Source organism: Saimiri boliviensis, chromosome 6, assembly GCF_048565385.1.
Source record: "Saimiri boliviensis isolate mSaiBol1 chromosome 6, mSaiBol1.pri, whole genome shotgun sequence".
Lineage (NCBI taxonomy): Eukaryota > Metazoa > Chordata > Mammalia > Primates > Cebidae > Saimiri > Saimiri boliviensis.
The window spans coordinates 114,181,716-114,201,905 of NC_133454.1; the positions used below are offsets into that span (position 1 = coordinate 114,181,716).

General features: G+C 42.9%; 1 protein-coding gene across 8 annotated transcripts in view; it reads right to left on the reverse strand.

Moving 5' to 3' along the window:
- AMBRA1 (autophagy and beclin 1 regulator 1) overlaps positions 1-19,858 on the reverse strand; it is a 173,739-nt gene extending 153,881 nt beyond the window's left edge. For 4 of the 8 annotated variants that reach the window (XM_010333957.2, XM_003920037.3, XM_010333954.2 and 1 more), the window contains exons 1-6: positions 19,636-19,858; positions 19,203-19,261; positions 15,651-15,834; positions 14,111-14,283; positions 12,489-12,555; positions 10,460-11,913 (exon numbers count right to left, since the gene is read on the reverse strand). In XM_010333957.2, coding sequence (XP_010332259.1) covers positions 10,460-11,913; positions 12,489-12,555; positions 14,111-14,283; positions 15,651-15,834; positions 19,203-19,261; positions 19,636-19,770 — 2,072 coding nt within the window. In that variant the 5' untranslated portion in view covers positions 19,771-19,858. Of the gene's footprint in view, positions 1-2,569; positions 2,827-10,459; positions 11,914-12,488; positions 12,556-14,110; positions 14,284-15,650; positions 15,835-19,202; positions 19,262-19,635 lie in introns of all 8 variants that reach the window. The other 4 variants (XM_039470930.2, XM_010333970.2, XM_010333964.2 and 1 more) reach the window with 2 other exon arrangements.
- Between the last annotated feature and the right edge of the window lie 332 nt (positions 19,859-20,190).

Here is a 20,190-nt window from a genome sequence, read left to right on the forward strand (position 1 = left end):
CTTTGGGAGGCTGAGGTGGGTGGATCACGAGGTCGAGAGATCGAGACCATCCTGGTCAACATGGTGAAACCCCGTCTCTACTAAAAATACAAAAAATTAGCTGGGCATGGTGGCACGTGCCTGTAATCCCAGCTACTCAGGAGGCTGAGGCAGGAGAATTGCCTGAACCCAGGAGGTGGAGGTTGCGGTGAGCCGAGATCGCGCCATTGCATTCCAGCCTGGGTAACAAGAGCGAAACTCCGTCTCAAAAAAAAAAAAAAATACAAAAATTCAGCCAGGCGTGGTAGTGGGTGCCTGTAATCCCAGTTACTTGGGAGGCTGGGGCAGGGGAATCACTTGAACACAGGAGGCGGAAGTTATGGTGAGCCGAGATTGTGCCACTGCACTCTAGCCTGAGCAACAAGACTATGTCTCAAAAATAAATAAATAAGTTACTGTCTTATGGAAAGGCAGGAGATGCCTGGATTTTTCCACTTAATAAGACACAGAAGACTAAGTAGACGAAAGCCAGTATGTATGTGATTGTCAGAGACTGAACAGGGCTATGTTTTTCTCATACAAGGGTGTCAGAGAAGAAACGTACACTAACACCTCAAGGTGGCAGTTATGTAGAATTAATAAAACAAAGTTTTTCTCAAGAACTTGAGAAGGAAGCTCCTGAAAACCTGTAGTAGGAGAATTTACTACTGATAAATTTAAGAGCTTACACGGAAAAAAAGGTTTAAGAGTTCTAATCTATGAAATCTATGAAATAATGTTCAGTTAAATAAAACAGGCTAAAAAAAAAACAGGCAATAGGAAATACTTTATACATCTTATATTAGTAATAATGAATACTACACAATAATTTTCATCTACCGCTAACAATGCTCATATTCTTGGGCACTAGCAAGTCCACTTCTAGAACTTCATCTTCTAAAAACGCTCAAGTACGCAAGATCCTGCAACACTGTAAAAAAAGAAAAAACATGGCCAACATGGTAAAACCCCGTCTCTACTAAAAATACAGAAATTAGCCAGGTGTCATGGCACACACCTGTAATCCCAGCTACTGGGGAGGCTGAGGCACAAGAATCAGTTGAACCACAGAGGTGGAGGCTGCAGTGAGCCAAGAGCATACCACTGCACTCCCACTTGGGCTACAAAGCAAGACTGTCCCAAAAGAAAAAGAAAAAGGAAAAGAATTTAAATAAATGGAAAAATGTGTTTTCATTAGCATAGAAAAAAATTCTGGAGTTAACACATGCACAAATTGTTAATAGTAGATCTCTGAGCAGTGGTTTTGAGAGGATATTCACTTTCTATAATCGCATATTTCTGTAATGTTTGTTTTTTACAAATGAATTGGCAACAGTTTTGTAAGCAGCAAAAAACAGGCATTTTGTTTCCATTTACGATCTCTTGTTTACTATAAATTTTTTAAGCACTCTCTTCTTCAGTTTCAATAACATGCCTTCTTTTTTTTTTTTTTTTTTTTTTTTTGAGACGGAGTTTTGCTCGTTACCCAGGCTGGAGTGCAATGGCGCGATCTCGGCTCACCGCAACCTCCGCCTCCTGGGTTCAGGCAATTCTCCTGCCTCAGCCTCCTGAGTAGTTGGGATTACAGGCACACGCCACCATGCCCAGCTAATTTTTTTTGTATTTTTAGTAGAGACAGGGTTTCACCATGTTGACCGGGATGGTCTCAATCTCTTGACCTCGTGATCCACCCGCCTCGGCCTCCCAAAGTGCTGGGATTACAGGCTTGAGCCACCGCGCCCGGCCCAACATGCCTTCTTATTTGGAGGTTGGGGAAGAGTGGAGGGGCTTTGTTGTGGGTAATATGTCTGCTGAGAGAACTGATTCATTCATTCAATCATTTGTTCACCCATTTACCAGCTCTTCATCCGAACATTTAAGGCCTCTTTTATTTTGACAGAATCAGTCACTCCTCCTTGGTTTCCAACACAGTCTCAAGACACAAATCAATCTAAAAGTGTGTGGAGTTGGCCTAGCTTTAATTTACCCTACTTAGCTCCTAAGTCTATTCTCAACCAGCAGCCATAGCTCTCTTTTTAAAATATAAGATCGTGCTACTCCATTTCTGATGGCTTCCCAAATCTCTCAAAGGAAGAGAAAAAAAAAAATCCCTTAAATGGCTTAGAAGACCCTGCATAATCTCATCCTTGTCACCTCTCCAACTTCATCTTCTATCACTCCATCCCCTTGCTGTGCTCCAGCTGCACTGCCTGACAGTGCCAAGCCTCTCAGGGAGTTTGCATTTGCCCTTTCCTCTGTCTAAAATGTCCTTCCCCTAATGTCGATGGGGTTTGCTTTTGTACTTCTTAAAGGTCTCTGCTCCAGTTTAACATTATCAGGACTTTTTTGGTGACCCTATTTCAAATTGCAGCATCCTCTACATTTTTTTATACATTTCTCTTTTTTGCCATAGAACTTGTCACAGTCTGGTATACTGTCTTCTTCTTCTTTTTTTTTTTTTTTTTTTAATTGCCGTTCTTCCATTAGCATGAAAGAATTATTGCTGGCATTTAAATAGCACCTGGTGCCAGCCGTTTGTGGTGGCTCACGCCTGTAATCCCAGCACTTTGGGAAGCCAAGGTGGGCAGATCACCAGAGATCAGGAGCTCAAGACTAGCCTCACCATCATGGTGAAACTCCATCTCTACTAAAAACACAAAAGAAATTAGCCAGGCATGGTGGCCGGTGCCTGTAATCCCAGCTACTCGAGAAGCTGAGGCAGGAGAATCACTTCGACCCAGGAGGTGGAGGTTGCAGTGAGCCAAGACTGCACCACTGCACTTTAGCCTAGGCAACAAAAGTGACACTCTGTCTCAAAATAAAATAAAATAAATAGCACCTGGTATGTGCAGATGCTTAGTAAATATCTGTTAATGGAATGAGTGAATGGATGGATGCATGGATCAATCACAGTTTATAAGCCCAACTGTCAGGTTATTAGGAACAACAAAACTCATGCATGGAGCAGCCCTTGTGCACACTCTTCAGTTCCTTCTTTTTTTCCTTAGAAACAGGGTCTCCACCCAGGTACCCAGTCTCGAGTGCAGTGGCACAATTATGGCTCACTGCAGCCTCCACCTCCCAAGCTCAAGTGATCCTCTCACCTCAGCCTCCTGAGTAGCTGGGACTACAGGCACATGCACAACACCCAGTTAATTTTTTAGCTTTTTGCAGAGATGAGTTTTCACTATGTTGCCCAGCCCTGGTCTCGAACTCCTGAGCTGAAGCCATCTGCTCACCTTGGACACCTTCATAGAAATTGTAGAAGAATCTTTAAAGAGAAAAAAAAATACCAACAGCACTGACTGGCAGAGATATTACTGAGATGCCAAGCCAAAGACCAACAAAGTGGTCTCAAGAGCAAGCTGTATTCAATAGGAATGGGGTACCAAAAAGGAAAAAAAAAGAAGGCTGCATATGATGCCAGTACTGTTAAGGAAGGTGCAGGCCCTGAGTCATCAATTTGGGGTTAATATGAAGGACACATACTGGACCAGGTGCAACAGACTTATTACAGGCTTCAGGACAACCCATTCACAAGTTAAGAACATAGAACACAGTGAAACATCAGAGGTCAACAGAGTTCCAGTTATGGAAGTTGTGACTTCCTTGTACAACTCTAGGTAATACCGCTTCATTTATTCAGCCAATGACTCTCTGTAAGACCAAATGATGTGATATAATAATAGATCTTTTTATCTTTTTTGCTAAAAAGGCCAAACAGGACTTACACTGCATATGAAATCATAGGGAATATAATTTCAATTCTACTTATTCAATTCAACTAACGTTTACTGAGCACCTACTGTGTGGCCAGGTAGTAGTCTAGGTACAGAAGGGATACACACAGACACGATCATTGTATTCAGGGAGCTCACTGACAGAAAGGTAAACAAACAATATTCTGTCATGGGTGCAATATCACAAAGAAGTATTTAGTACACATGCAACAAAGAAAAGGAAGTGATTATTTGGGGTGGTCAGAGGTGGTTTCCCAAAGGAAATGGTACTGGGTTTTGAATAATAAATTGAGTATATTCCCCATCCAAAGAAACTGGGAGAGATTAGCTATCAAAACTCTTCAGACCCAACTATTATCAATGGCACAGAAAAACTACTATAGTTGGGCCCCTTTCTATACCAGTCAGGCTAAGAAGACTTCCACTTGCCTCATTTTTAGGTTGCAGACTCCCTTTTGTGGACTTACAATCAGCCCCACAGACACACCCACTTATTTTCTGCCATCAGTGATGTTTGCGCAGAGGCCTCCATGGAGAAACCCCAGGTGACTGGAACTAAGGGAACAAATAAGTGTGGTGGCCCACGAAACTTCAAAGGGCTTCAGACTGTTCTAAAGTCCAAAGTAATTCCTCCACAAAAGTCTAAGAAACTCAGCAATCCAATGAGGTCTTCTAATGCTAACCTTTGATGTTCTGGCCACATTTCACGCTAAGGCCATCAATGCACATCCTCAGTCTTCATCTATCATGAGAGAAAAAGATCTAAATACTCAGAACACACTCAGCCTTACTAAATACTCCAGATCCAAGGCTTTCTTAACTACCTGGAGAGAGAATACAGAAACAATTAGTGCTTCTAGGAGGAGATTGAGACCAATTTTTCTCTCTCTCAATGCCTGGGATTTTAATAGTGAACATCCCTAACTGGAATCACTCTATTAAAACTAATCAGTGTAGTTCTATGGGCAAATAACTAAAACAGCATTTCTCCTGTAACCACTGTGTTGGTTACCACTCTACCCAGAAATAATAATTACAAATTATCTAATAGACCTCCAATTTCTTACAGTAAGAGTTGACTAAGGCTGGGTGCGGTGGCTCACAACTGTAATCCCAGGACTTCGGGAGGCCAAGGCAGGTGGATCACAAGGTCAGGAATTCGAGACCAGCCTGGCTAACCTGGTGAAACCTCTGTCTCTACTAAAGATACAAAAAATTAGATGGGCGTGGTGACACGTGCCTGTAATCCCAGCTACTCAGGAGGCTGAGGTGGGAGAATCGCTTGAACTCAGGAGGCGGAGGTTGCAGTGAGCCAAGATCACACCACTGCACTCCAGCCTAGGCCACAGAGTGAGATTTTGTCTCCAAAAAAAAAAAAAAAAAAAAAAAAAGAGTTGACTGAAGAGTCCCCTCAGGCAATGACCTACATGAACAACAGAGGCTTTGAGAAAGAAAACTGGTGTCTGAGGCACTGATTTCAAAAGAAATGGAGGAAAGGGTGCCCTCTTCAGGGCCCAGGAGTTCGAATCCCACCTTTGCTTATAAACACCTCTTTAAGAAGTCATTTACTCTCTCTGCATCTGTTTTCTCAACAGAAAGAGACTGGATTTCAAAAGTTCTAGGTTCCCTCCTGTCTTAACTTGCCATTGAAACCATTTTCTTTTTCCTAATCCCAGCCTTTAAAGGCCAAGGGCACCCTGCCGCAGGGAGCCACAATACCCTGATCTTCTGGATCATGCACTCCCACAGAGAAGTCATTTCTTTGTAGTGAAGCAAGGGCATGCCACTCAAGTTGCAAAGTAGCGTCGGACTATCATACAAAGACAGCTTGCCCTCCACTGCCCATAGGCAAAATGAGACAAACTGTGTACTGGTTATTACCACTCAGCAGCACAGAGCTACACTGAAATACACACTGTGTGCTTATTAATACCCTCACTATTTGCAAACACTATTAAACATCCCAGCAGCACCAAGGATCCAAACATCTCTCCTTAGCCTATCTCCCACTACAAGGCCAATGAACAAAACTTTCTCCTTTCAAATACAATCACCTTTTGTGAACTCCACTCACTCAGGAACGACAGTCATCTCCAAAAACAGGCTTTGTTAAAAAAAAAGCCAACCTCATACACAAACAGTAAGGACATCTTTTCTTCCCAGCCATCCCAACCTAGCAGCAGCAGCCCAACAGTGACACCTGCTGGAGAACTAGAAACAAGGGCTAGCTCATCAGCTAGAAACTTGAAGCTCTAGAAGGCAGCAGAAGAGGCAGACTAGCACCTGTTTGTCTTAGTGATTTACACGAGAATGCAGTCATTCAAATGGTGGTCCTTTAACGTGTATGCAGAGAATATTTTACAACATACCTCATTTTTGAGACAGCTGTCAGCCCTCATGGCATACCACATCCTAGCTCATTTTAAAAGTGATTCCATATACATAATGTAGTAACTATTGTATTAATATACTATTTTACAATGAAAACCCTGAGTTATTTGTATATTTTAAAAGAAAAAGCATAAATATAAAATTGTTTACAGTGAGGTGACCAGGGTTTTCATTTTTTATAATACACATTTTTAAATGGTTGAACTTTAAACCACAATGCATACACTTTTTGGCACCATAAATGAAAGCTATATTTAAACAAAAAAGTTTGGTACATCCTTAATAGTTTCTGGGTTTTGGTTTTGGGTTCTTTTTTTTTTGAAACGGAGTCTTGCTCTGTCACCCAGGATGGAGGACAGCGGCACAATCTCGGCTCACTGCAACCTCCACTCCCCAAGTCCAAGCGATTCTCCTGCTTCAGGTTCCTGTAGCTTAAGACTACAGGCATGTGCCACCACACCTGGCTAATTTTTGTATTTTTAGTAGAGACGGGGTTTTTACTGATGTATATCATTAGAAAACGATTATTTTTATTAATAATCATTTACTTTTTTTTTTTTTTTTGAGACAGTCTCACTCTGTCACCCAGGCTGGAGTGCAATGGTCTTGGCGCACTACAACCTCCGCCTCCCAGACTCAAGCAATTCTCCCACCTCAGCCTCCTGGGTAGCTGGGACTACAGGTGCGTACCAACACAGCTAATTTTTGTATTTTTAGTAGAGATGGGGTTTTACTATGTTGGCCAGGCTGCTCTCGAACTCCTAACCTCATGATACACCCACCTTAGCCTCCCAAAGTGCTGGGATTACAGGAATGAGCCACCACACCCAGCCTCTATTAAACGATTAATAACATTTTAGGTGTATGATAGACATTAGTCACATGTGGCTATCTAATTAAAATTTTTAAAATTACATTTATTTTTTCGGATCACAGTAGAAGCATTTCAAATGCTCAATAGCCATGTGGGGCCAGTGGCTACCATTTTAGATAGCACAGATAAAGAACATTTCCATCAGTGTAAGAAGTTTTATTGGACAGCATTGCTCTAGGAAATCTAGTGAAGTATTTACAGACGAAATTATCTGGTATCTAGGTGGGAGGAGTAGACAGAACACAGATTAAAGAAAGCTAGCCAAGCACTGATAACTTTTGAAGTCAGATTATAGGTATATGGAAGTTCAATCATACTTTTCTCTTTGTTTTTATATATGTTTGAAGATTTCCGTAATAACAAGTTGAAAGAAAAAAAAAAGTGGTTCACTTGAAAATGAAGTATTCAGCCAGGTGTGGAGGCTCACATCTGTAATCCCAACACTTTGAGAAGCCGAGGTGGGCAGATCACCTAAGGTCAGGAATTCGAGACCAGCCTGACCAACATAGAGAAACCCCATCTCTACTAAAAATACAGAATTAGCCAGGTGTGGTGGTGCATGCCTGTAATCCCACTACTCAGGAGGCTGAGGCAGGAAAATTACTTGAACCATGAGGCAAAGGTTGCAGTGAGCTGAGATCATGCCACTGCACTCCAGCCTGGGCAACAAGAGCGAAACTCTGTCTCAAAACAAACAAAAAAAAAGAAGTTATCATATTAAGGAAAATGCCACGAAGGGCAACTTGCACAAATCTTTAGTCATGAAGACCAGAGTTCAAATTCTCACTCAGAACACCTATTATGTGACCTTTAACAAGAAACTGACTTCCCTGAGCCTCACTTTCCTAAACTATAAAATGGGAAATTGAATACCTGACTTGCAAAGAGTTGCTGCTGAAAGCAGAAGTAATTATTTCAAAGCAAGAACTCAATACCTAACACATAATAGGCCCTCAGTAACTGATATCTCTCTTTTTTTTTTTTCTTTCAAATGGAATCTTGCTCTGTCACCCAGGCTGGAATGCAGTGGCGCAATCTCAGCTCACTGCAACCTCCGTCTCCCAGGTTCAAGCAATTCTCCTGCCTCAGTCTCGCAAGTAACTGGGACTACAGGCCCACACCACCACACCTGGCTAATTTCTGTCTTTTTAGTAGAGACAGGGTTTCACCATGTTGGCCAGGGTGGTCTCAAACTCCTAACCTCAAGTAGTCTGTTCACCTTAGCCTCCCAAAGTGCTGGGATTACAGGTGTGAGCCACCGCTCCTGACAGTACTGGTATCTCTAATTATCATCAAACAATAAAGTTTCTTTTTTTTTTTTTTTTGAGACAGTGTCTCACTGTTATTGTCTGGACTGAAGGGCAGTGGAATGATCTCAGCTCACTGCAACCTCTGCCTCCCAGATTCCAGCAATTCTCCAGCCTCAGCCTCCTGAGTAGCTGAGATTACAGGCACCAGCCACCACATCCAGCTAATTTTTGTGAATTTTTAGTAGAGACAGGGTTTCACCATGTTGGCCAGGCTGGTCTCGAACTTTTGACCTCAGGTGATCCATCCGCCTTGACTTCAGGTGATTCACCCACCTTGGCCTCGCAAAGTACTGGGATTACAGGCATGAGCCACCACGCCTGGCCTAGAGTTTCTTTTAAACCACTCAGGTATTTCTCGGAACAGCATATGAAGAGGTCCTACTACATCAGAATGGACAGAAGCTAACTAGAGCCCACTGGTACCACAGAAACAGCAACTGCTTGGTTTCTTAGAGCAGTAACTGAAGACAGTCCTTTTACAGAGATCTTTAATAAACTTTTCAAGTGTCTACTACACGTCATGCACTGTGCTGACTGTCTTCTCACCTCTATTGACAAAGAGGAATAACACAGGCTTGGGCTCCTGATACGGACTATTATGCAAGGCACAGTATTCCAAAACCAGGAATTGAGGAGCTGTTAATCCAGACCTGGTTTCAATCATATGGGTAGAGTTAGCAACCTCTCTACTTTATCTTTGACAGCCAGTCAAGTCACCCTCTGTTTCCCATCCCAAGTCCGTAGTAACTGCCTAAGAACCTACATGTACCATACCCTTTCCTCTCTTAGTATGTGCTGTTTCCCTAAAACAAAAAGGTCGTTCCCTCTCCAAATCATACCCATCTTTCAAGACTTGATTTTGCAAAGCCTTCTTGGATGATATTTCCCTTTCTCTGAAATTAAGACTACATCGGATTTCATTTACCATATAATGAAGCATTTGCTCATCTACACTTTTGATCAATTTTATTGTCTTGCCTCCACAGTAACACTGTAGACTCAGGTGGGTAAAGACCATGTATTATACCTCTTTTGTATTTCCGTAGCGCCTAACACAGTACTAGAAAATTTGTAACCATTCAAATAATACTTATTGACCGAATGACTGTCTAAAGCATCCTCCCAAAATAACAAGTACATTATGTGCATAATTCATATTCCCACCCTTGTTAGAAGCGAAGCTTATGTCAGAGAAATTTCAGTTGCTTCAACAGAGGATGTAATGCAGCGCAATATGCTGTTTGGATTCAACAGGCATATTCTGGGAGTTGGTGATTATGCTAGATCTGACCTTTACAAAATTACAGAAAGAAGTCCCTAATAAATCAAGATAGATGCGCACATAGCCATACATGGAACATGTGGTGGGCAGGCAACTACACCCACTCTGTTTCTTCCATGAAAGAGTTGGCCAGGATGCCAATCCGAGTATGGAGAGTCCTTCCTTCCATGAATTATTCTTCTCCACCCCAAGGTGAATGTCCATCTGGAAGATCCATTCAGAGAATCTCAACTGAGCAACTAATATGCTGTCCAAAAACAAGAATCTCTAAAAAAACTGGAACTTTTCTTGACATACATACATATGTATATATATATATTTTTTTCTTTTCCCTTTGTCAAACTGCAGTGTTCCAAAAGATAAGAATTAAGAAATGAATTCAGTTGTCCAAACCAACACAATCAGCGAAGAGCCAATACACTAATCTGTAGCATGCAGGGTTCTCTTTTACTTACTCCTAGACACTCTGGGACATTGTTTTGTCTCACAATAAGTAGTCCTGCACATACAATGTCTCAAGAAGGTCAAAAAGCCGGGCAGAGAAAGTCAATGGTTCCATCTCCTCATGCCTCTCTAACCTAATCTACACTCTCCTTTCAAGGCTAAAGCCAAAACCTTGAGCTTCGCCAGAAACAGAGCTAGCACAGCCAACTGACTCATACTGCTAGGCCCTATCTTATCTCTGCCACCAGAGCAAGATTTTCCAAGAAAATGCAATAGGGAGATCAGAAGCAGATGCGTGGGTCTCAGACATTCCAGATACAGCCACAACATCTATAGGACTGAAGGAAATTATACAAGGAGAAAAGCAAGGGATGCAGAAGACAGGAAAGCAACTGCTTACCTCCTGAGTGAATCCTCCTCAGAGCTTTCCTCAGGCATATCCTGATGTAAGGCCTCCTGTGACACAGTTCCAGATCTGCTGGACTGGGTATAAATTCTTTCCCAGTGGCCTGTCTCCTGGTTAAAGGCCACCCCCACAGTCCTCTCCTCCTGCGGACTAGCAGAGCTGCTCAACTCCAGCCTGCTGGAGCTGGGCGTTTGGCCCTCAGTCCGCTCGAGAGGTGGCAACTGGCTGCCACTCGATGGCACACCCTCAAAGGAGCTGGGGACCTGCCAGGAGGAGCTAGCCTCGCCAGAGGAGTAGTTAGGTGTGGTTCTTTCCCAGCGCAGGGTATCGTTGTTGAAGGTCAGGAGATTGTGGCAAGCACGGCAGCGATTCAGGTGGCCACGGGACAGGTTGGAGTTGTTCTCACTGCTGTGTGGGGTGGGCTGGTGGGAAGGGCCTGGCCTCTCAGATTCAATGTTATTGTTGAGCATTTCCTGGGCCTGTTGGGTCTGGGGAGCTTCCCCGCTCAGGCTCTGATCCAGCTCCTGAAGCCGGTCATACTCCAAAAAGAAGCGTCTCAGGTCACACTGAAGCTCATGGCGAATGCTGCCTGAGTTGTTTTGGCTGGAGCCATTCCCTCCATCTGACTCAGTTGCCAACCCTGATGCTGGAAAACCCCTCCCTTCTGTGGCTGAAGTGTACACAGATGCCTGAGAGCCACCTTCTTGCTGTCTCAGCACAGACAGCAAACTCACCGAAGAGGCACTGGTCCTGGGCGGGGGCATGGATTCCGCCTCAGAGCGGGAGTTCAGACTGAGTACTGTCCGGGTCCACTCAGATCCTGTCAGCCCAGGAGCTATTTCTCGGTGATACCTAGAAGGGTGGCTAGACAGAGGCCCTCCCAAAGAGCGACGGGTAGGACCCAGACTCAGGTTGCGGAGCGTGTTGCCGGCAGTGCTGCTCTGGACTGTACTGAAGGCAGACGGCCGGTTCAGGAGGCCCTGGTCCTGCTGCGTTGACGAGGCCTGCTCCGGGGGATGGAAGGGCTCGGTCTGTACAAAAGAAAAGGAAGGGGTAGTAGCTCTGGCAGAAGCAGGGGGAACACTGTCCTGGTGTGGCAAGAGGGAAGGAACTCGAGTGCCAGAGCAGCGGCTGCAAAGGCACAGGATCCCAAGGTGCTGGCAGCACTCAGCTGTGGGGTAACTGACCCGTTGTCGGAGCCTGATGTAAGCGGAAGTCCTGGGGCGCTCCATGGAGGGCTGAGGGGGAGGCGGTGGGGGTGAGGGGGTAGCAGAATCTTGCACTGTGCTTTGCTCTCCCACCTGGATGCCAGAGGAGCGGGAGGACAGCATGTGCAGGAAATTGTGGAGGAGAGGCGTCCGGCGAACTGGCTGTGATTGCAGGAGGGCACGCTGACGGTAGTGGGATAATTCTGTTCCATCTATGGGGATCTCTGGTTCGTCATCGCCCTGCAGCATGGACCATCATGGGACAGGGAGTAGAGCAAGGCAGTTAAGTAGAACCTCCAAGTAAATCAAGAAAAACTAACCACTGACAATCATCTAAGGAAAACAACGTTCACAGATAGGAAACACCTCTCTACCCCTGCAGCACTGACAACTGGCTTCAGATTCAGAATAATCACATGGTATTAAATTTTCCACTCCCAATTAGCAGTATAACTGAATGAGTAGAGCTGACAAATCAATTGTCTTACAAAAGACATCTCCCTATGACATAGAAGCAGTGAGGGGAAGCAAAATGTCAACCAGCCAGAGGCACATGAGTGACAAGCTATCCAACACTCTCTAGTGATGATAAGGGTTACCTCTAATGAGGCAATCACTGGAGGGTTTCAGAATCGACTCTCCTGTCAAGATTACGGCTATAACTCTGAACATACAGTCTAAAGCTAGTTTTAAATCTTAACTGGAAAGAAAGAATTGGGTATTGAGAATTAAAATCCAATAGAATCAGAATTGGAATACTAGTTAAGAAAAGAACTCACAGTTTAGCTGAAGTTGGAACTGCTGGACTAACTTACCTGTTGATTAGAGGGGTTAACAATTGCTGTGAGTAAGTAGTGTCCAAGTGGATCAAATCTCACCAGACTGAAATCATAGAAGAAGAAACAAAGACAGGCATAGAGAGATTATGTTAACTGAGAAGAGGAAACTTGTATTCGAATTTATAGCAATCATTACTGATAACTGTGGTATCACTCAGGTATCCACTTCATTCGAGACTTTCAAAACTTTCAAAGAGGTTAAAATAATAACGCTCAATACTTCTTGCCAGAGTAAAGGAATGTGTATCACAAAAATAATGATTTCACATGAAAAACACCTAGGGTTTCCCTGCCAGGAAACAGCTACATTAAGCACATATTTGCTCAAATACAAGAGTCCATCCTAACAGTAGAGCATAAAATGCTCTCATCTCTGCCACAGGATCAGTTCTTCCCTCATATGGCAGCTACACTAGCAAGAAGCATGAATCTTAGTGGCAATGAACAGTCCCAGCCTTAAATGACATAGCTGAAACCAGAAAATTAGCCTGTATTCAACTGCAAATCCAAGAGGACCAAAGAAACACAATACATCAACTTTAATACAGATAATATGTTTTGATATTGAGGACTAAATAAATGTCAATTACATGCTTACATCTCCATCTTCCAGTTTGATAAACACAGACAACCCACCGAGCTATCTAAAATACCACCCAAACTTCTTTCAAGTTTCCCCAAAGAAGGACTATCCCAAACACAGTTAGCTTGGAAACTAAAAGAGAGTCTAATGGCCCTGGTCTCCAAAGACCAGAAGATCAGGTCAATAAGGAAAGTTGAAATGAACAAAATGAATGTCTCCCAGTTGATTAGCCAGCTGCTTAAAAGTAGGAGGAGGCCAGGTACAGTGGCTCACATCTATAATCCCAACACTTTGAGAGGCCAAGGCAGGAGGATCACTGAAGGCCAGGAGTTCAAGACCAGCCTGGGCAACACAGTGAGACTGACCCCCATCTCTATAAAAAAATTTAAAAATTAGTCGCATAGTAGTCCCAGATACTCCTAAGACTGAGATGGGAATTTCCTGAGCCCAGGAGGTTAAGGCTGCAGTAAGCCATGACTGCACAACTATACTCCAGCCTGGGTAACAGAGCAAGACCCTGTCTCTCAAAAAAAAAAAAAAAAGAAAGAAAGAAAGAAAAAAAGGGGGGGTCTGGCGAGCAGGGTGGCTTATGCCTGTAATCCCAACACTTTGGAGGCTGAGGCGGGCAGATCATTTGTGGTCAGGATTTTAAGACCAGTCTGGCCAACATGGTGAAACCCTGTCTCTACTAAAAATACAAAAAAAATGAGCCGGGTGTGGTGGTGGGCGCCTGTAATCCCAGCTACTCAGGAGGCTGAGGCACAAAAATCACTTGAACCCAGGAGGCAGAGGTTACAGTGAGCTGAAATTGCGCCACTGCACTCCAGCCTAGGTGACAGAGTGAGACCCTGTCTCAAAAAAAGAAAAAAAAAAAACAAAAAAAAACCGGAGGAGCTGAGGATGACAACCTGCCCTGAGCAGGAATAACAACCTGTCTTCCAAGGTGACGGCCAGCAGAATGTCCTCTATCATGTCAGTCTTGTGCCAGATAATGTTAATGGGGCAGAGCACTCACCGGACCCGTTCCATCTCACTAGCTGTCTTCACCACAGCAAAGGGCTCCCGTCGACTCCAATCCCAGAAGTGAATCTCGTTGGCAGTGGCAATCAGCAGGAGCTGAGCCGTAGGGTGAAAAGCCAGAGAGGCAATGGCATTGTTGCTATCTGTGAACCAGCTTTCACTGCCACCCTGCAAATGCACCAATTCCAGATATTTTCAGGTTACAAGCTGCCAACAGACTGGGAAGTCAATTTCAAGAAAGGTCCATTTAAGGTAAAATCACTACATATAGGGCCTACTTTAAATATATCCTCTGTAAAAAGATGTAGAAGATCAGTGATCTGACAATGTCACTACTTTATCAGACAAATATACAATCAGCTCAGTTCTTCAAATCATTCACAATCTACAAGCATATATACACAGTTCTTATTTTTTCTTTTTTTTAGTTCCTCCTATGTATTTTTTTTTCTTTTTTTTTTTTTTTTTTTGAGATGGGGTTTCACTTTTGTCACCCAGGCTGGAGTGCAGTGGCACAATCTCAGTGCACTGCAACCTCTGCCTCCTGGGCTCAAGCAATCCTCACACCTCAGCCTCCCAAGTAGCTGGAACCACAGGTGCATGGCACCATGCCTGGCTAATTGTGTATAACTTTGTGTATAGTATTTTTGGTATAGTATCTTGCCCAGGCTGGTATCGAACTCCTGAACTCAAGCAATCCACCTGCCTTGGCCTCCCAAAATGTTAGGATTACAGGCATGAGTCATGGCACCCAGCCCACAGTTCCTATATCTAAAGCCTGAGAAAACTCAAGCTTGGTGTACAACACAGTGCAGGACAATCCACTACCCAATTACTAGGACAGAGAGGATCTTGCTTTGATGATCATGATCAGAGTACAGGACAATCTTTGCCCTAAGACAATAGAAATCCATCCTGAACTTATCTTAGAGCCTCCTGTTCACAATGGGCCAAAGGAAGCATTAAGTAGGTGTTCATCTTAGAATGGAAGACAAACTCAGGGTATGCTCAAGCTATTGCCAAAAAAAAAAAAAAAAAAAAAAAAAAAAGAGTGAAAGACAGTGACCTAGCCTTCCTATGAATTAACTGGGCAATGTCTACCACAATACATTCAGATATAGTCCTAAGAACCTGGCTAGGCTCTTCTAGAAGAACCCAATGTTAAACAAGTCTCTGAATACCAAAAGAAGCCAGGCACAGTGGCTTACACCTGTAATCCCAGCACTTTGGAAGGCCGAGGTGGGCAGATCACCTGAGGTCAGGAATTCGAGACAAGCCTGGCCAACACAGTGAAACCCTGTCTCTACTAAAAATAGAAAAATTAGCCGGGCATGGTGGCACATGCCTGTAACTCCAGCTACTCAGGAGGCTGAGGTAGGAGAATCACTTGAACCTGGGAGGCAGAGGTTGCGGTGAGCAAAGATTGTGCCATTGCACTCCAGCCTGGACAACAGAGGGAGACTCTGACTCAAAAAAAAAAAAAATTAATAAAAATAGAATACCAAAAGAAAAGGGCATCTTAAGGAAATACTCACATGTAAATCCCAAATCCTAACCTCCCCATCTAGGCAGCCAGAAGCAATAAGGCCTGAGATGGTGGGGTGAAAAGTGACACACCATGGAGTACGGCGGTGTCCAATCAAGGAATGAACACATTTCCCAGTCTTCACCTCCGTAATATAGATATTATGATTCACATGGGTAGAGGCTAAGAGAGTCCTGGAGAACCAAAGAGTAGAACAGAATTCAGAAGCATGTGGAAGGTTAACCAACCTTATCAACTTTAGACAACACAGAATATTGATACTACTGCCCATCCCAACATGAAAGACACTAAGCTTTGCACATTAGGCAGTATATCTACAAACAGAAATACTCTGATCATTAAAATCTTTTGGCTTGTCAATACTGCCCCCAAATGACACATGCCACATTCAGAAAATATTTTTTTCCAGGCCAGGCGTGGTGGCTCATGCCTGTAATCCAAGCACTTTGGAGGCCAAGATGGGTGGATCACCTGAGGTCGGGAGTTCAAGACCAGCCTGACCAACATGGTGAAACCCCGTTTAAAAAAAAAAGAAAGTAGAGAGATCCAAGATGGCTGATCACTAGCAGCTTGGGATTGTAGCTCCCAGTGAAAGCGCAAAGAACAAGAGGACACCACACCTTCACATGAATTCTTGTTGCTCATGCACCAGTAGATTCCCAGCGGAGGAGCCCCACGGGTCTCCAGCGCGACTCTTGTGACCGAGGCGGTTTTGCCGGCGCCTGAGAGCGTCGGTTCTTGGTGCAGAGACAGAAAAGCACCATCAATCTTAACGCCACTGATTTAGTAGGTGCAGTGGGTTGCTCAGATTTCGGCGCTGAGAATCAGTAAGTTGGACGTCCACTCAGAAACCCAATTACAAAGACAGTAACTATAAAGACCACAGATGGATAAATCTACAACGAAGGAAAGAAAACAGCCAAAAAAGGTTGAGAATACCCAAGATCAGAATGCCTCTCCCTCAGCAGGGTATCACAGTTCCTCATCAGCAACAAAACAAGGCTTGATGGAGAACGAATGTGTTCCAATTACAGAAGCAGGCTTCAAAATGTGGATAATAAGAAACTTCTGTGAATTAAAAGAACTTGTTCTAATCCAATCCAAAGAAATTAAGAACTTTGAAAAAAGGTCTGATGAAATGTTAACAAGAATACACAAGTTAGAGAGGAAAATAAGTGAATTGATGGAGCTGAAAAACAATACGAGAACTAGGTGAAGTATACACAAGTTTTAACAGCCGAAGTGATCAAGCAGAAGAAAGGATATCAGAGTTCGAAGACCAACTCAATCAAATAAAACAAGAAGACAAGATTAGAGAAAAAAGGATGAAAAGGAATGAGCAAAGTCTCCAAGAAATATGGGACTATGTGAAAAGACCTAATCTACGCTTGATAGGTGTACCTGAATGTGACGAAGAGAATGAATCCAAGCTGGAAAACACGCTTCAGGATATTATTCAGGAAAATTTTCCCAACCTAGTAAGGCAGGATAATATTCAACTCCAGGTAATACAGAGAACACCACAGAGATATTCCTCAAGAAGAGCAACTCCAAGGACATAATCGTCAGATTCACCAGGGTTGAAATGAAGGAGAAAATACTAAGGGCAGCCAGAGAGAAAGGTCAGGTTACCCACAAAGGGAAGCCTATCAGACTTACAGCAGATCTCTCAGCAGAAACCCTACAAGCCAGAAGAGAGTGGGGACCAATATTCAACATCCTTAAAGAAAAGAACTTTCAACCAAGAATTTCACATCCAGCCAAACTAAGCTTCGTAAGTGAAGGAAAAATGAATTTTTTTGTGAACAAACAAGCACTCAGAGATTTCATCACCACCAGGCCTGCTTTACAAGAGCTTCTGAAAGAACCACTACATATAGAAAGGAACAAACAGGATCAGCCTTTCTAAAAAATACCAACAAGAAAAGAGCATCAATATAATGAAGAATTTACATCAACTAATGGGCAAAATAGCCAGCTAATATTAAATGGTAGTATTAAACTCTCATATATCATGATTAATTCTAAATTTAAATTGACTAAATCCCCCATTCCAAAGACAGACAGGCAATTTGGATAAAAAACTAAAACCCAGCCGGGCGCGGTGGCTCAAGCCTGTAATCCCAGCACTTTGGGAGGCCGAGGCGGGTGGATCACGAGTTCGAGAGATCGAGACCATCCTGGTCAACATGGTGAAACCCCGTCTCTACTAAAAACACAAAAAAAATTAGCTGGGCATGGTGGCTCGTGCCTGTAATCCCAGCTACTCAGGAGGCTGAGGCAGGAGAATTGCCTGAACCCAGGAGGCGGAGGTTGCGGTGAGCCAAGATCGCGCCATTGCACTCCAGCCTGGGTAACAAGAGCGAAACTCCGTCTCAAAAAAAAAAAAAAAAAAAAAAACTAAAACCCATCAGTATGCTGCATCCAGACCCATCTTACATTCAAGGATACACAAAGACTCAAAACAAGGGATGGAGAAAGATTTACCAACCAAACAGAGAGCTAAAATAAATAAATAAATAAAAAGCAGAACTTACAATTTTTGCCTCTGATAAAATAGTCGTTAAAGCAACAAAGATCAAAAGAAGCAAAGAAGGACATTCTATAATGATAAAAGGATCAATGCAACAACAAGAAGAGCTAAAGATCCTAAATATATACGCACCCAATACAGGAATACCCAGACATATAAGACTAATAAAGAGACTTAGACTCCCCACACAATAAGAGTGGGAGACTTCAACATTAATATTACACAGATCAATGAGACAGAAAATTAACAACGATATCCAGGACTTGAACTCAGATCTGGAACAAGTAAACGTAATTAACATTTATAGAACTCTCCACTTTAAATACACAAAATATACACTCTTATCAGTACCCCATCATATCAACTTAGAAGTTTAAACGAAATGTTGGTTGGCTACTTGTTTGTTATTCTTTTCCCTCCTTTTATGTCTCCATTATTAAGGACAATTATAGGCATACTCATATTTAGACTGCATTCTAACCCGGGCAATAAAGCAATACTCCCATTCTCTCTCCCTCTTCCTCTTTCTCTTTCTTCCTCTTCTTTATTCTTTTTCTTATTATTCTTTTTTTTCTTTCTCAAAAAAAAAAAAAGTAAAAAATAAAGCCATGATGCCCTCGGGTTTTCCCCTCTTCTCATGTGTCTGCTTCCCCTTTGATCTTCCCCACAAAAAAAACAAAAAAAAAAAAAAGAAAAAAGTATTTTTTCCAACTGGAAAAACCATCATGCCACTGGTGAGCTATATCACACAGGCAAAACACTGTTATTGAGAAACCTTCCAAGTTTTGATCCTCTCAATGTTCAGTTTCCTTTGCTTGTTCTCATTACTTTTTAGGTTGGCATTGCTTATTTACTTTCTTTGCCTTTCTGACACATGGCCAAAGCTCTGTTCATACAGTACTTCAGACAGCCTTTAGGGACTGACTTGGCAGATCAAGCCAGGCCAAATATACAGAAAGCACTGCTATCACAAATCTTATGGTTAAGTTATAGATAAGTACTAAGTACCTGTCTGGGCTGAAGGCCAATAAGAAGGTAGAGCGTGGACTATCCGGCAGTTCTACTCTCTAGGAGACAAAAAAAAAAAAAAAAAAAAAATTAAAATGCATGATTTATAAACTATGGTTCACCCTATCTCAAAAGCACATTAACCAATCTAGATTAGTATTCACAGTATAGGCTTAAAAACTGGAGACAATGATCAAGCTACAAACAGAGAGAGAAACTTAAATTACCTTTAGGAAAACTGTCTAGCTCTAAACGAAAAAGATATTTCTAGCGCATAAATTCTTTCAAATTTACAAACAACTCCCTAAGTCAGATATGTCAACCCTCCCACACAAGATAAATATATCCCAACCCTCTGCTGTTAACCCATTCTAAGGTCTCATTCTACCATCACCAGTACAAATCCCATGTTAAAAATAGTCATTTTCCTCACCTTGCCCTCCCATTTCATCCACCGGGTTTTATCTTCCACCAGCTCCTGCAGAAGCCGCTGAGCTCCCATGGCCCGAGCACCCCGTTCTCGCCCCCAGAGTATCCGGACAGCATTCTTTTCCGGGACAACCTTCATAGTGCTCAGTAGCCACTGTCACACCAGGCCCAGAAAATGAAGGAGCAAATAATAGCTCCAACACACTGAAGCAGCTAAAATGAGGCCATACAGGTCCTTGTAAGTTGTCCTCATGGAAATCTAAGGAATAGAGAATAATGTCAAAGAACGTCTAGTCTGCAACAAGAAAAGCTTCACACTGCAAATACAATTCTAGCTCAAAAGGGAAATTATTCTTTTCCTATTTAATGATACTTTCTCAGAAAAGATCCTTCTCCCAAAATTTTTCTTCCAAAAGTATTTCATACTCTCATATTCTCCATAGTTCAACCTTATGTCTAAAGAAAGGATCAGGCTGGGCACAGTGGCTCACACCTGTAATCCCAGAACTTTAGGAGACCAGGCAGGGTGGACTGCTTGAGGTCAGGAGTTCAAGACAGC